Source organism: Penaeus vannamei, chromosome 33, assembly GCF_042767895.1.
Source record: "Penaeus vannamei isolate JL-2024 chromosome 33, ASM4276789v1, whole genome shotgun sequence".
NCBI classification, from domain to species: domain Eukaryota; kingdom Metazoa; phylum Arthropoda; class Malacostraca; order Decapoda; family Penaeidae; genus Penaeus; species Penaeus vannamei.
Window position 1 is genome coordinate 30,345,251 of NC_091581.1, and position 17,117 is coordinate 30,362,367.

A 17,117-nucleotide genomic window follows, 5' to 3' on the forward strand; every position below is an offset into this window, starting at 1 on the left:
AGGCATCGGGCCTACGGGGGCTCCTGCGCATGATAAGGGGATGATACCGGTTTTGCTAAAATCGGATTTTATTGGATACGGCCTACTTTTTTTTTTTTTTTTTTTTTTTTTTTGGCTACTTTCAAACGTTTCCTCATTATTGACTTTATTCATCCCCTTATTCAATATCCATTTTAGTCATTCTCTCTCTATATATATGCTCGTATCAAATATCCACTTATCCAATATCCATTTTAGTCATTCTCTCTATATACTCGTATCAAATATACGAGCATACATATTCATAGAAATGAATGCATGTTTGTCTATATGACAGATATGTATGTATCTATCTATCTATCCGGTAGATTTACATGCCAAGACTGATAGAAATGAATTAATGTCTGTTTTTGCATGTTTGTATAATGAATATTCATTGTGTCGGGCTTCGCTCACTTCTAACAAACCGGCCGATAAAAAGACGAAGGAGAAAAATCTGATAATGGAAATAGAAAGAAGGAAAAGAAAAAGAAAGAACATGAAAACGGAAAAAAAGTCAAGTTAGATAATTACAACAATAACAATAATTATTATACGGCTTCCAGAGTATATCATATTCTCGATGTATGAATATAGAATGCTGTGAACAGTATTAGAATTTGCTTATAATTTTTCTATGAATTCAGTATGCTATGAATCGTATTTGAATTCCCTTATTATTGTCTTTTTGTGATACTTAGCTAATAAAGTGACAAAAATGAGAATATTAACATATTTCTCTCTATTTCTCGGACTGGTGTTTCTGTTCAATTATATATATATATTTTATATTATATATATATATATATATATATATATATATATATATATATATATATATATATATATATATCACCAACACACTCTGTGTGTGTGTGTGTGTGTGTGTGTGTGTGTGTGTGTGTGTGTGTGTGTGTGTGTGTGTGTGTGTGTGTGTGTGTGTGTGTGTGTGTGTGTGTGTGTGTGTATGTGTGTGTGTGTGTGTGTGTGCGTATGTGTGTGTGTGTGTGTGTGTGTGTGTGTGTGTGTGTGTGTGTGTGTGTGTGTGTGTGTGTGTGTGTGTGTGTGTGAGAGAGAGAGCGAGCGAGCGAGCGAGAGAGAGAGAGAGAGAGAGAGAGAGAGAGAGAGAGAGAGAGAGAGAGAGAGAGAGAGAGAGAGAGAGAGAGAGAGAGAGAGAGAGAGAGAGAGAGAGAGAGAGAGAGAGAGAGAGAGAGAGAGAGAGAGAGAGAGAGGGGGGGGGGGGGGAGGGAGAGAGAGTCCAAAAAATACTTCACATACACAACTACAAAGTAGATTTTAGTCACAGCTAACAAACCAATTAGTAAGATGAACATCTTACCAGAGAGAAGATTTAGTAACATGAGTAACAAGGTCAAGTGCTTGCTTACTGGCTCAGCTTCATGCGAGTCAAAATGTTTTAATATTGTCATTTAATCAAATTCTTCTTGGTTTAACGAAGGTTTAAGAGGTTACAGGTTCCCTTTCCCGATAGTATTGTGACATTTGATATTTAAAGATTTGTTTTACAATTCTAGGTTTTGTTTTGGCTGTGATTTTTTTCAGCTTGCCTGACTCGAAATTAAATGTTGAATTGCCATTGAAGCGTAAAAAGTATGTCAGATGTAAGATACGCATATGTAACTTGTATAATAAAAGTACATGCGGTATTCTGTTAATATTCCTCATTTATAGATTAATGTAATTCATGACAAGAGGCAGATGACATGGTAGAAGTAGTGACAAGGCGAGAGAAGGGTTATAGGCCAGAGCAAGATCACTAGATCACTTATCTTGTAACAGTGAGGTAAAAATAAAAGTTTGTGTGCATTAAAACTTGCCAAGTAGCAGAGGTGACAAAGGAGCAACTGATATTAGGGAAGCCACGAGAAATACTTCCATTTATAGGGCAGCGTATTGAGTGAAAGACCTGATTTGGAAGTTATAAAAGTGCTCTTGAGACCTGGAATAAAATGAGCAAGAAGGACCACTGATTTAGACTGATAAAATCTGTCTAAACCATGTTAATTTTATAAAACCTTGATGTTCTTTCTTACAGAATTACTGATGCTAAGCAAGCAAGTGAAAAGAAAGTATTAAATATTCTTATGGTATTAGCATTAAGACTTTTATATAAATTTATTTACAAATTGTGCAATGACAATAGTTTAAGTCCATTATTACCATGAGACCATTAAAAAGAAAAAAACATTTCCATTTCAGCAAACACACACACTGTGCCAACAAATTCCATAGCATGGGTAAAAACAAAGGCCAATTCTTTGGTGAAACTTTTGTTTTTATTTGCGTACATATACGCATCATCACATTTAAAAGAAACATTGATTCCCTGTCATAAACTCTTTTTTTTTAAACATTGATTACATGCACTGCACAACTAAAAACATCTATGATAAACCCAAATCCCCTCGTCACCAAAAAGTGTTTCGTGAAAAATTATATGCATTCAACCAGATTAATACTAGATATCGTTTCAATTTCACATATCTTAATTGTCAATGCAGTATAATCAACACCAGTGCCACTAAGTTAAAACAAAAGCCATTCATTCGACTAAAAAAAAAAAAAAGAAAAAAAAATCTGCTCCAATTGCTTCTTGATGAGACATCCTTTACATCGATGTGAACAGGGAGAAAAGCAGTTTTATACATAAATAAATTCAGCAAATGTTGTTCTAGAGCTCTCATTCTTACAGTATGTTTCAGTCACACAGAAAAAAAGAGGAAGGGAACAGAATCTGTGCCTTTTTTTCCTATTCAGTATGTACGGTTCCTTATCAATTAAATAATGTTTTCTCTTTCTATTTCTGTTAATGACTGTCTCCAACAATCCTTACTGCTACATCTACCATACATGACAATCTTAACCAATGGAATGGAGGAACAAGCTTATGTTAAATAACAAAAGTAAATCTGTAAAAACCACATCACTTTTCCTGATTACTAGCAATTATATAATCATACAATACCGGCTGACTAGATGCCTCTACTTTATATATGAAATGGTGAGATATGTGTGATATTTATTATTCATGTGAACATATATATATATATTTATACACACATAAATACATATACATATATATCCTTCATCCAGTGAAAGTGGATGGCTGGGCGGCATGCTAATATTTACAAGCAAGTGTCCACTTGAGGAACGTTTTCTCCTCCAACCCAAAAGGCAAGAGGGAACATTCTATGATCGAAAGTTCAAATTTCAGATGTAAAACAAATGAATAAACAAATAAAATGAAATTTCGTTACAACCTTGCATGTTACATACACCACATTAGTGGGCCATAGAAGCTTCACGTTGACCTCTAACTAGACAACAAGCAGTACAATGTCAGCTGTAAATGTGCAAGAGAGAATGTCCTCTACATTTCACACAAAGAGCACCACCCAAAACAGTAACTGCTGCCTCTGTCAAGATGCTAGTACAATACTCTTTCTTTGTTAATCATCTTTAATTTGTCTTTGAAAATAGGGAAGAGAAAGGTTATCATGTATTTGGAGTTGTAAAGTTTAATGAAGATTTTTTTTTTTTTTTTTATAGTGAAAAATAAAACAAATAAAATAAAAACTCTGTGGACTGGTATATTTTCTAGTTCACATATATTTGCCAAGATTATGTGTTCATGCACTAAGGGGGTATAACTTTTTCAATAAACTGTATAATGTCTCGTAAAACTACCATACTACCAAACATGCTAAAGGTTAGTTTAGCATTCCAATGAACTTCAATCTTAAAAAGATAAAATTTTAAAGCATAACAAATACTTAAGAAAAAGTGATGCTGAATTCAAAGTGACGTTCAAGATATACCATAAAGAAGGCTGTGCATAAATACTCGTGATTCGGCTCACGGCATTTTACAAATGAAATGCCAAGAGTTGATATAATAAAGGAATAATAAAGCAATGAACACGCAGAAATGGAATAAAAACCAAAGTGCTTCATTATTTTCTTAAGCGGCATTTGCAAATTGAAAAACCGTAATAACCACTGATGACAAGATGTACAATAATAATGAAAAAATTGAAATCTGTTTAATATAGAGAAAAAATTCATTTACTTTATATGCTAAAACCAAAGTTCATGAAAAATGATGCAAAATGAATACAGAAATCCATAGCTTTTAAGTTTGAAATGCAGACTCAAAAGTAAAATGAAAAATACTCTTTTTCCTTTTTTACCTTCCTGTCTTGATGCACTGGCTCATAAGACTAAACTGCACCAGATTCTAGAGATAAAACTATACTCTACTATCAAGGTCTTTTTCTTTTCTTTTTTTAACATTTCTATCTTTTTTTTCTTTCTTTTTTTCTTTTTTTGATCTTTTAATGCTGTTGAACTTTAATCCGTGACATTTTCTCCCGTCAGCAGCTGTTTCCTCTTCCTATGACACAAAGATTTGTTGTACTCACATGTCGTAATATTAACAAGATGACTTATAATACACACCTGTATTACTTAATGACATTATGTAGGATCCTTGTACCTAGTTGGTTACTGACTCATTAAAAACAGTAACAGTAGAGGCACAGAATGCATTGCACGAAGAACCAACTGGCTGTAAAGTGATTGGAGACCAACTCATGGCTTGATGAGTATGTAAACTGATAAGGAGATATATATGAATATATATGAATATATGAATAAATATATAATCTATAGTCTTTATCTTTTAGCAATTAATTTTACGAAGCCAATATCTGTTACCTACTGAAACTGTTAATATTGGGAAACATTGGATCCATTTCATGTAGCTTAATACCATATATATATATATTAAAATAATTCATATCTGCCTAACTGAAAGACATTACCAAAATTATAAGGATCTTCAATATCTAGTCTAATAAAATATATTTTGCAACAATGAAATAAACCAAGTACAAATCCCACTGATGGACAAGTTTGAAACGCAATTATCTCGTGCTGAATAAAAAAATAATGACAAGTATTGCTAAAATGTCCCACAGCGACACTCGGCAACTTACTGATCATCCTACATGTAATCTACTAAATAAAGCTCAACCAGTTTCACTTCCTTGTTTCACCTTGCAGATGTCATGGCAACAGACACCAATATCACCTCTTTTCTGCAGAGCAAGAGGCCTCATGAATTTAGGCAAGAGACAAAGAAAATCCATAGAGCAGCAAAGTTACTTCTGATCATTTCTTGCCACCATAAAAAATCTGAAGGGAGGTGCCGGACTACTCAAAGAAAGAGGTGATATAGGCCATTCTTTGTTACATCTTGTCTCAGTAGAAGAGGAAGAAACGATGACGAGAGTTGTGGGGGACCTGGTGCCACTCCCGCTTGGCGTGGATGTACTGCAGGATGGCACGCATACAGATCAACATTCCTGCGGTTAATGTTCAGAGTAAGAAATCACAGTCTATATGCTATGCATATATTTAGAGATGAAGTGTCATTTCTGACACAATACTAAAGAAATGATAGAATTTAAACCTACCTTGCTTACAAATCTTATATATTAATTAATTTCATTCTGATGGCCTTACCATACAACATGAGTTGGTAGTTAATACATCTCATGGCTACTTAACCCCTACAATCCAGATACTATCATCAGGCAAAATGGCCACGGGCCGGGTGACGCGAACTTGCTGTCATAAATGAAGGCTAGGGTGATGGAAAAGACTCACCATGAGTGCACAAACCTCTTAGTGTGTGATTTAACTCATTTGGTGCTTAGAAGGGGGCTTTAGCATTATTCCCATCGATAAATTAATGTAGAATGTAACATGCACAAGCCAGGACTGGGAGAATACCGGCTCCAGGGTGTAGGCCATTTTCATGCTGTGCACCATATTCCTGGCCACTGTGACCAGTGGTGCAAGTACTTTTTTTTCTTGCACTGAATTATATACTACACAGAGATGATATGGAGTCTGTGCAAGGAACATAAGCTATTATCATCTGGATAAAGCAAATCAAAGGACAAATATGGACATTGGAAAATGACCAAAAGGCTTAAAAAGTTTATACAATATAACTTTGCATTAGGGAGACACAGAGTCATCTCGGGCATAACCCACTGCCCATATTTTTGACACCATGATTTCTGTGATGCAATCGGATCCAATGGGTTAATCTAATTAGCCATGAAAATGTAGTGTTCATTTAAGTTTTCTTTTGTGAAATGTTTCTATACATAGATGGTTCTAAAAGTGCTAAGCCACCACCAAGGACTAAATTAGTAGACCTCCTTACCTCACCTGCTTTCACATTTCCTCAAGATTTTTGTAAAAATATTCCTTAAACTACTGCCATCAATATTGATGTTGTTACTTTATTACAGACATTATAACCATCATCAATGCTATGAACATTACTAATACAAGCAAAAGATAATATTTCTGAAAATCAAGGAGCATGGTAAACAGGAGATAGGTAGTACTAGTAAATGACTTGTTAGCGGCCAAATACTTGTGGAACCATCTAGCTGTAGAGAAAATAAGCTAAACTCAGTGGGCATGGCAGGTCCATATATGCCTTCCCTCGCAGCATTAGGCTAATAATTGAATGGCTAATATGAAGCGAAAACTAAAACAACAATACCCACCATGTATGTGAAAGAGGAGCAAGAAATACAGATCCAACAGGTTAACCCCTTCAGTCCAGATGGCATGATTATCATGTCATAAAAAAATTTGGCTTGAAGAGTGGGCGACATGAACAAGGGGAAAAAACTGCTACAAGCCAGGTGAAATGAACTTGCCATCATAAGCAATGGCTAGGGTGATGGAAAAGACTCACGATAAGTGCACAAAGCTCTTGGAGGGTGACTAGACTCATTTGACATTTTGAAAATGGCTTTTGCATTATTAAAAGAGTGCAGAATGTAATGTCTGTGAACCATGACTGAAAGAGTGTTGGTTCCAGGGATGACAGGATTTCCATGCTCAGCACCCTATTCCTGACCAGTGACCTGCAGTGCAGGTTGCATTACAGAAAACTGAATATTAGGGGAAAAAATAAAAATAAAATAAAATGACAAATAACAAAATGTCACAGATTTTAATTTTTCTTACACCAAGTTATTTACTATATAGAGGGATGATATGGAGGCTGTGCCAGGAAAAGTCTATTACCATCTGGATGAAGGATATCAAATGATAAACAAGGACAGTAGAAAATGACAAAAAAGCTAAAAATGCTAATACAGAAAAAGAGAAAATAACATTGGAAATCGGAGGCATGGAGTCTTGTCACTACAAGCAAGTGTTCGCTTGCGCCTAGCCTACACACCACACCCTGCAGAACAGCTGCTTGCGTAAGTCTAATGCCCGTATTTTGGTCCATGTGACTGCCACAAAGCACCCAGATCCAAGGGGTTAAAAGATATTAATCATATAATATTCTTGGTGAAATGTAACAACAGAGCTGCAATAATAATCATGCAAATCTGAAACAATCCCTGATGTCCCCATAATGATGAATTTCCACATCTTTACTCTATAATGCTCAGTAAAAATTAATACTACTATATATGCTATCAGTTTTCCTCCACTATAATGGACAGTTACTGTTTTTTCATTCACATCCAGGCAACTGGACGTGAACTGGAGCATTTCTAACCATACCATGAAATAATCTGGACTGACTTCACCAATTCCAACCTATGCTATAATGAGCAAGGAAAAGCTGATTCACCTGTGGATGACAAAGGCACATATAGAACTTACCCAGGGCCATGATCAGCCACAGGAGCCAGGTGTTAGAGTCTGCTACCAGGTCTGTCGAGTGTCGTACAATCACTGCCCACTTGGCCAGGGACAGCCCGAAGCCAGCAAGTGCCCCGGTGCGACCAGCAACAGTATGACAGAAACACAAGAGAAGTACAAAGCCCACCCAGTTGAACACAAAAGCAGCTGAAATGAATGAGAGAAACAGGTGAGGGAGATTTTTTTCAATAAAGGAAATACTTTTCTTATTGAATGCTAGATGTGACAGACTGGACTTTCAAATATTACTCAACATACAGCCTAAAGAAGAGCAACAAAAAAATGCAAATACATAAAGGAGAAAAGTGATTACAATTAAGTAAAATGTGGAAAGAGATGCATAAGACAAGAAAAAAGAAAAAGCAATAAAAAAATAAACATCAAGAAAAAAGATACAGATGATAAAAAATATATATATATTCAAATAATATCAAAAACACAAAAAATTAAAAACAAACTCTAACCTGCAAAAGCTACAAAGAACATGAAATCTGTCCCAAGAAGCTGTTCCTCAGCAATCTCTGCTGTCTCTGGGTCCAGTCCCCCGAGGGAGGAGATGCGGAACACACGCATCCCACTGCCACTGCTGCCACCCCCCGGGCCACCCAAGGCCGCTCCTCCCTGCAAAAATATGAAGTTAGCAAGTATTTCTTTGAAAGCAGAAATTTCCACGCACTGTTTTTTCAACTTTGCATGTAATCTCATAAGAATATTTTCACTATACATTTAAATAAACTTGGTCCAGTAACTATGCAGAATAAAATATTGATAATAATAATAATAATGTAATGAATAAGAAACCCAGAACATTAAGCAGACAAATCACTAATCACGGTACTAAAGTACATTCAATGCCATTACATACAACAGTACAAAAGTTCTCTCCAACACCTGGTAAATACAACTGCAAATGCTTGGTAATAACACCTCTCCCCCAACAAACTGCAGCCCACCTCCTATACCTTTCGCAATTCCCAACACTCTTCACAAAATACTCGCCTGACAATGAGGTGGGGGGAAATCCTCAGCTGCTTCCATAGCCTTGAGTCGCTGGACCTCCTCATAACTGGGTGGCTGCACCTCACTCGACTCGCTGGTCAGAGGAGCTGTCATGGAGCTTGTGAAGTCTTCGTCGCCATCGCACTCCTCATAAGGGGGAGGAGCATACATGTCTGGCTTTGGGGGCGTTATTTCCGGGGGGGTCGAAGATGTGGCCCCATCGTTCGAGTCTTCCACCTGGGGCAATGAAAGGAATTTATCATGAATTTATGAGGAAGCAGTATGTCAGAAAGTATAACTCTTTTCTAATATCTTAAAGAAGGAATATTTTGTTTTAATTTCTGGCACATCTCAATCTAAAACCTAGAATTATTTATTCTGTAAACATGTTGATGCCTGATTTTTTTTAACAATTTCTTCTTCAGATTACTGTCATGAGATACACATAATATCTAACATCTGCTGCATGTTTTATCATAATTCAAAATACCTTGTGAAATTTAAAATCTCACTTTAATCAACTTTACCTGACCTTGCCTTCAGTGACTTAAAATCCCTTTAAATTTATAATTCCTATATACTAGATTGGAGGAAAAAAAGTATACTGAGAATTCTTGCTACAAATCACTCCCTTTGTCAAAAGCCGCAACATTGGTAACCCAGAATTAATAAGGTGGACAGAATATTAGCACAGCATTCCTCCAGTTTTCAGACATTGGAAAATACCTAATTCTGATCATGCTAGGTAATAACTATTGCTTAAATGACAGACCATGGCAAAACTAGTTTCCTTTAACAGCTGGAAACTTTGTCTAAAAGTGGAAGTGAGACAGCTAAAATAACTAGGACACTATTAAACATTATCAATCTGTTTCCAAGGTTCTAAATATTTTGAAGTTATTTATCAGTTTCTACCTCTGTGCAAAGCAGTAAAGATCCTTTTTCTACTGATAGAGACATCACTGCATCATGCCTTACTAAATGCAAATTCTCTTTGAAATACCTTATCATGCCATATTGCCCTTCCACATCTTAAGAATATATATCCCTTTCCCCCTTTCTTAACTTCATTAACAAAAGCTCCATGCCCTCAAAATAAACTTCACTAACGATACATACACTGTACGGTGGCGGAGCAGCACTCAGTCCAGCTGCCTCCTCCTGCCTGGGGTTGGGAGTTGCTCCAGACATACTCTCACTGTCCTCCTCTGATAATGGCACCTGAAATTCCAAAGACAAACTGAAGTCTGATTTGTTATTATCTATTCATATCATGCCTATCTGATGTATATTCACCCTGATATTTCTGAAGTGTGGTTTGGCATCAAAAAAGTTATCTGTATTGAACATCTTTTCTTTCGAAGACACACCCTAAAAGGGAACTGTACATTTTTTCAACTTTCTGGCTATGAATCATGATCATGACAGGTAATATAACTAACAAACTCTGAAAACAACTTACTGTTGGTGAGGAAAATACATAGATTTCATGTTAAATGCAAAACCTACTGCCTCTTGAAAGTAACCAAATTCTAGAAGTAACAATAAATTCCCTAGAAGCAGATCTTGAAATCTATCCTCATGCACAATATACAGTACATCCACAGTATCACACAAATTAAATGAAGTATATACTACTCAGCGTACTAAATTCTTCATCAACTTCCCAAAAGCAAAGAGGATATGGAATTGACTGCGACAAAGAGAGGAGAAACACGAACACTTCTCAAACTTGTTTCTAAATAAAGACCGAAAAAATCAGCACTTGACATCTGAAGTTATGGAAACAACTGCAAACATTATTAGTCTTTCTCCAGTATTTCAAATTTCAAACTTTACACACAAAATGAGCCTTAAAATTTTAATCAAACCTGACAATATGTACACTAAATAAGAAAGTTTTCTAAAGAAAGAATTATCTATATATAGATAGATTGATATATAGATAGATAGATCGACTGATATATAGATAGATAGATTGACTGATATATAGATAGATAGATTGATTGATATATAGATGGACAGACAGTTAGATAGATAGATAGATAGATTTCAGGAACTTTTAATGAATTAGCCTTAAACGATGTTGCTAACTTTTACAGGAAGTTCCATTCTTTTTAAAATAATAAATCTCGCATTAGAAAATTATTAACTCGAACTACACCGCCCTTGGCCCTCCTCACAATCTAGCAGAGGCGTACTACCATCCTAAATACAGAGGCAACTAGGAAAGTCCCAGTTTATGTCCTCTGCCACAAGAACCCAAACTGATGTAGGCTGACAGATCAATCCATAGAAGCACTGCAAACTTTCCTCATATGATGCCAACTACCCTATTCATTTGTACAATAGTAGCAGAGCTCTTTTTGAAATCTTTCATTTACCAATAACACTTTCCTTGTAAAAAGCAAACATCTAAATAATTGTAATGTAGTTTGATATTTCATTACTTTCCTATTACAACATATATATATATATATATATATATATATATATATATATATATATATATATATATATATATATATATACACACACCTCCCTTTGGCTTTTATTTACTACGAGTTAGCTCTATCACAAAACTTTTGTTTGGATTCATTTTCATGACCCATTAATATTAACAAACATGTTGCTCACCAGTATTTTCTGCTCATATGATATCTAACAGTGCTTCTCACATCTACTACTGTCCCATCACATACACAACTTCACGTATAGAAAGAAAAAGCTGGAAGCAAAGAAAGTAACAAAGAGGTCAAGGATACAAAGCTGTTTTAGGGTCTGCTGGTGAATGCCAAGATTACTAAGTAGCAATGTTGGCATTCGCTGTCCGTAAACCCACTGGGACAGAGTAAGAATTGGCCTGGCATTCACCAAGGCAGCAATGGTTATTCGGGTTTCCTTATACTTTATCTAGCTATTTACACTTACATGTTTATCATTAATAATAATTCATTACATGGATTTTAACCCTTTCTTTACAGAAGTAGTTTGAAATATTTTTCAGTTAAATTTTATACTCCCTTAAATGAATACTTGTTAACTGATTACTATAGAGAGATTACTATAGAGAATTTTCAGTGAGTCTGAATCATTTGATGCAGTACTGACTTAGATGAAGGTCTTCAAAATCATTCTGTACTTCTTTGATACACCCTTATAAGCTTAAAAATATCACAGAATATGACTAACTTTGAAAAAAATGGGTCATTCTTCTCTCTTCTCTGGCTTGTATCTCCTTTATTTTCAGTTTGCATAACTTGTGCCATAGTTGAAAACTGTCCAGTTTACTTCAAGATCATCATTCCATACACTTTTTTTTTTACTATAACCCTGATTGTTATCCGTTGTAAATTTACTAAATTACCTTTCTTTGGGTTCTTCAAGAATACTATAGCAAAACTTCTTCAGCTCCAAAATAATGTTTATATCATTATCTATCATAGTAATGCTCTTTTTCAAGGAGAAAGGCATTAGGAAATATACTGGCATGCACCACCTTTTTCCTGCCATCCACTTCCAATTAGTACACAATTAATCTGTTTGCGATTATCATTAAGCGCTTGCTATAACAGCTTAGTCCTTACAACTGCATTTTGGAGATAAATGGTTACATTTCTGTTTGGTATGCTTAAGAAATATTGCAAAGAGTTGAAAAATATAAGTTGCAGTTAGCACACTTAAACAAACTGCACCATATTTAGGGCACCTATATCACATCACGACTGCAACTGCTCCAAAATATCAAGCAACCAGACAGTTTTGAGTGGTTCCTTATTTGATAATAATCTATCACGGACATTTACAGCTCTACTATATCAGCATATCAATATTGGTGATATGCTAGTACTGCAGAAGGCACAGAAACCATTGGTAGATGAACAGGTGTACCATATAAGCAAGTTGTTGCCATCTTACTATTTCCTTTTTTAACTAATCATTAATGAGTTATTTTACCATTTATAAACAATCAGGATTTCCCAGACAATATCTATATCATCAGATTTATTCTCGTGTGACAAGAACGTATCTGATGGTTATTTCCGTAGCAATCACAGCCAACAATCTTGATGTGTTAAGTCCCAATAGCAGGGGAGGGCATGAAGTATATCAGGGAAATTATGAAATAAACTAGCTGAAATAAGAATAGATAACAGAAATGCGTAAAACCAGCACAAAAAAAAAATTAAATATCAGCTAACGAAAATCTACAGGCATGTCTGCCATCTCTGAAAGTCTATGCGCTGATGCGCCTACTTTAAAAAATCTTTAAAAACCCAACTTTCGTGTAAATTCTACAGGAATTCACACCACCCAATACATCCTGACCAATTGAGCAACCTAATTCCATGTCACAAACTTTATTCGACAATCTAAGTTGTTGTGACTAGGCATGCCCTTCAGACATTGCCCGAGGGGAGGGTTGATGGGGGGCTCTGGCCCCCAACACCCCCTGGGAAACATTTTCTTCACATTGGTATGTACGGCAAGATAGAGCTGCATACACACCTTAACGAATAAACCAAACACCTTTACATCTTGAGACACCAAACTATATTGTTTTACAAAGGATCCAGAACAGATGCAACAGTGAAAATGAAACATTCCTCACCGGTGGCAGTCACGATGTCTTGCAAGTCCCGGTGGAAAGTGCAAATGCACATTAGGTTTTTGTAAAGAATATCATAAAATTATCAAAACACTTTTAAAAAGTACTAAAAATAGAGGAATGCGCAAGTACATGAAATTGGAAAATCGGACGTTGAGATTTACAAATAGTTGTCTTCACAAGCACGTAGTAATACATGAACTACTTGAAAGGTTGCAGGAATGAGTTAAGCGGTCACAGTATTGTTTACATCCGTGATGTCAACATAGTGAGCGAATTAGAAAAAGATGGGTTGATCTTCTCTCTTCAGTCATGTATCTCCTTTATTTTTTATTTGTGCCCCTTATGCCTTAGATGAAGAGGGTTTTAACTTACGTCAAGGTAATCATTCCATACACTTTTCTTTAATGTAACTGATCAATATCCGCTGTAAACTTACCCATTAATGAAATATTGATAGTTACAGAAACAATATTTTCCATGGATTTTTTTTCTTTTAATGTGTTCTTTGTAAAATACAAACCATTAAAAACTGAAAGGTAATGAAAAAAATTACTAAGAATCTCCACAAATATCACGAATTCACTTTTTGGAAAGTGTTCATCTTCATCATCTGTCATTTACTTTCATCTGACAATCTCCAAGGAACAATCATATTTCAAACTTCACACCGCACGCAAATAAACACGGAGAAAACGACGCTTCCAAAGAAAGAAATGTCTGGAACTCATCACGTGAGAAAAACGAATGTCTTTCAGAATTCATAAACATTCTGTTCCTCTCCACCAACAGCCGTGACATCTCGCACCGTTTACAACCAATTTAGTAACCATTCTCCCCCGAAAACTATTTCAAGAATACAATACACACACCCTGTATCTCCGAACCCCAAAAGACCCTCCAGAGAGATTCAAATTTCCTAAAAAACACGACGTCAACAACTGATATATAATCTTCCGTGACCTTCATTTTGTGCATTTCAGCTGTTGACCCCATTTTTCGCCTAAATACCGCCTCTCACATATCTAATTGTGTGTCTCTGGTCTCAATACTCACTGGCTGGTAACGTATACTCGATGGCATGATACAACCACCGGGAAATGGGTCAAAATCAGCTAATAATGTAGAGCTGAAACTGTCATCCAATGTAATGTTTTTCCCTTGATGTCGATTTCTTGGTGTGTGTGTTCGCGAAGATTTCTGGCAGAATGGTCACCCTGGTTTTCCGTTTTTCGGGGGGTTTTGACTCGTTTTATTTGCTTTTAGGATTTTTCTTGTTGTTTTCTTGGCAGGTTGATAGTTTTTATTTGGTTCAGGGATATGTGTTTCACGTAAGATTAAATTTTTGTGTTTGCGTGTTTGGCATAATTCGTTAGATATTCTGTCGATTCTACTAATTTTTTTGTATGATTTCAATTTCTGTTATTTTTTATTAACCTTTTTTTGTATTCATGGTCTTTTTCTAGCTATAGAAAAATTATTATTCTTCCGAAATTATTCGTATTTTCTGTGTTTGAACGCGTCACTTTGGCTTGGTCGCGGCATAAATTAGCAGTTGGCTGATATTATATTTCTACTTATGTCGGAGTATTGACACACACATAAGCTTCTAATCACCTGAAGTTACATTTCATATCAGAAATAAAATTTAGGCTGTCATTAGTGAATGTGATGCAGATACTCGACCGAATATGCGGCGAAGCAGTTCGAACAAAATGTGTGATGAAAAGTAGTAGTGTTGACATTTTTTGTGTGATGAAAGTCGGCAATATTGATACATTGCTCGTTGCAAAATGTTTATACGTTTTTGCACATAAGCAAGAGCTTTTAATGCTCGGATGTTCTGTCTTCTCCGGTCTTGATTTAGCTCTGTTTCATATATGGTATATATAAATGTGTGCATATTTATGTATGTATGTGTGTGTGTGTGTGTGTGTGTGTGTGTGTGTGTGTGTGTGTGTGTGTGTGTGTGTGTGTGTGTGTGTGTGTGTGTGTGTTTGTTCGTATATATATATATACATACATACATACATACATACATACATACATACATACATACATACATACATATATATATATGTATGTATATATGTATGTATGTATGTACGAGTGTATATATGTGTGTGTATGTGTGTGTACACATGCACACATATATATATATCTTTAAAAATCGTGACGTTTCGAACCCTTCAAGAGTTCCTCAACAGACGAATGAAAAACTGATCCATTTTCTTTTCTTATTCGTGTGATGACAAACACCTGAAGAATTCGAAAGTTACTGATGAGCTGGCTGTTTACCTATGCTTCTTAATTGTTGTTGAATCCCTGTAAGACACAATCCCACGATTAAAAACTTGAATGAGAATGTCACCAGGAGAGCTTGTGAAGCTGCATGGGTTTCCTAACTCAGTGTTGAGCTTGCAAAGAGAGTGCAGTAGTATATCAAAAAGTGTAGGTGATAATATTCATCCTTCTGGTTCCTAATTCTATTTCACCATAATCTCGGTAGATGCCTTGGTAGTAGATAATGCTTTATTCATAACAGAGGCTTGTTATTAAAGCCTAAAACTAGTTAATTTATGAAGGACTGCAGTAGGGGAGGCACTGTCATGCGTTCCCTCGAAATCTGTGAAGAAAGAAGACTGCATTATTTCCATTTAGGTATTGTGCTAAACAAATTTGTGTTCCTTTTACTTTTTGGAAACCAAAGACAGATGAATGGATCTGATCTTTGTTCTGGCGAAGTAGACGAGCAAGAATTCTTTCACAGTCCTGAGAGAGACAGAGTGTCAGAGAACTCGACCTATATTCATCAGGGCGTCCTGGTTTTTGAAATGTTAATGACAATTGCTTGTTTTCAAGTAGCAGGCAAGTTGGAGAGCTCGGGAAGAGTTCGCATGATGCCATAAGTGATTCCATCATCCCCAGATGCAGTGGATTTGCTAGTCTTAATGGCTACTACGAAGATAGACAGACAGTGACAGAGAGAGAGAGAGAGAGAGAGAGAGAGAGAGAGAGAGAGAGAGAGAGAGAGAGAGAAAGAGGGGAGATAAAAAGAAAGGTAGAGATAGACACACAGAGAATGGGAGGAAAAGAAAGGTAGACGTTGGCACACAGAGGAGGAGAAGAAAAGAAAGATAGAGGCAGATAGACAGACAGAAATAGGTAGAGATGGAGAAGGAAAGAAAGATAAAGAGAGTAAGACAGACAGGAAGCAAACTGAAAGAGACAGGGAAGGAGAAGGAAAAGAGAGGTAAAAGTAGAAAGAGAGAGAAAAAGAGCCAGACAAGGAGAGAGAGAGGGGGAAAGGGAGTCAGAATAAGAAAGAGAGAAAGGGAAAAAAATGGGAGAAAGAGAGAGAGAGAGATTTATGGGCAAAGTACAGTAAATGCAACGTAAAGAGGGGCCTCCAAGCGACCACACAGCGCCATCCAACGAAGTCCTCGCCCCTTCCAAACGTAACGTAAATTGGAAAAGTTGACAACAAGAATAATAATGAACCATAAAGCCGAGTTGCAAAATTGCAAATTATTCACTATTACGTGCACAAGATTTACGGGACTAGACACAGTACACAGTGGCGGTTCACAGGGGGCGCATGGTCCCTTCATTAACATTAAGAATTATGATAATAGTATCAACAATGGAGATGGTTATGATGATAATGATAATTATAATTATAAAGATGATAATGGCAATTATAACAACAATAACAATGG

General features: G+C 35.9%; 1 protein-coding gene across 1 annotated transcript; it reads right to left on the bottom strand.

Moving 5' to 3' along the window:
- Positions 1 to 2,296: 2,296 nt before the first annotated feature.
- Positions 2,297 to 14,594, bottom strand: Ndfip (Nedd4 family interacting protein). Its single transcript, XM_027368345.2, has 6 exons — positions 14,455 to 14,594; positions 9,909 to 10,010; positions 8,790 to 9,026; positions 8,255 to 8,411; positions 7,752 to 7,937; positions 2,297 to 5,404 (listed from the first exon to the last, which is right to left on the bottom strand). The coding sequence occupies exons 1-6, from the start codon at positions 14,479 to 14,481 to the stop codon at positions 5,301 to 5,303; spliced, it is 813 nt and encodes a 270-aa protein (XP_027224146.1). The 5' UTR covers positions 14,482 to 14,594; the 3' UTR covers positions 2,297 to 5,300.
- Between the last annotated feature and the right edge of the window lie 2,523 nt (positions 14,595 to 17,117).

Excerpts from the sequence above, each read along its gene's own strand:
- Ndfip (XM_027368345.2), bottom strand. The coding sequence starts at position 14,481 with ATGCCATCGAGTATACGTTACCAGCCA. Across the intron at positions 7,938-8,254 it reads GTTCTTTGTAGCTTTTGCAG|CTGCTTTTGTGTTCAACTGG; the intron begins GTTAGAGTTTGT and ends CATTCATTTCAG. Across the intron at positions 5,405-7,751 it reads GTGGCTGATCATGGCCCTGG|GAATGTTGATCTGTATGCGT; the intron begins GTAAGTTCTATA and ends CATTAACCGCAG.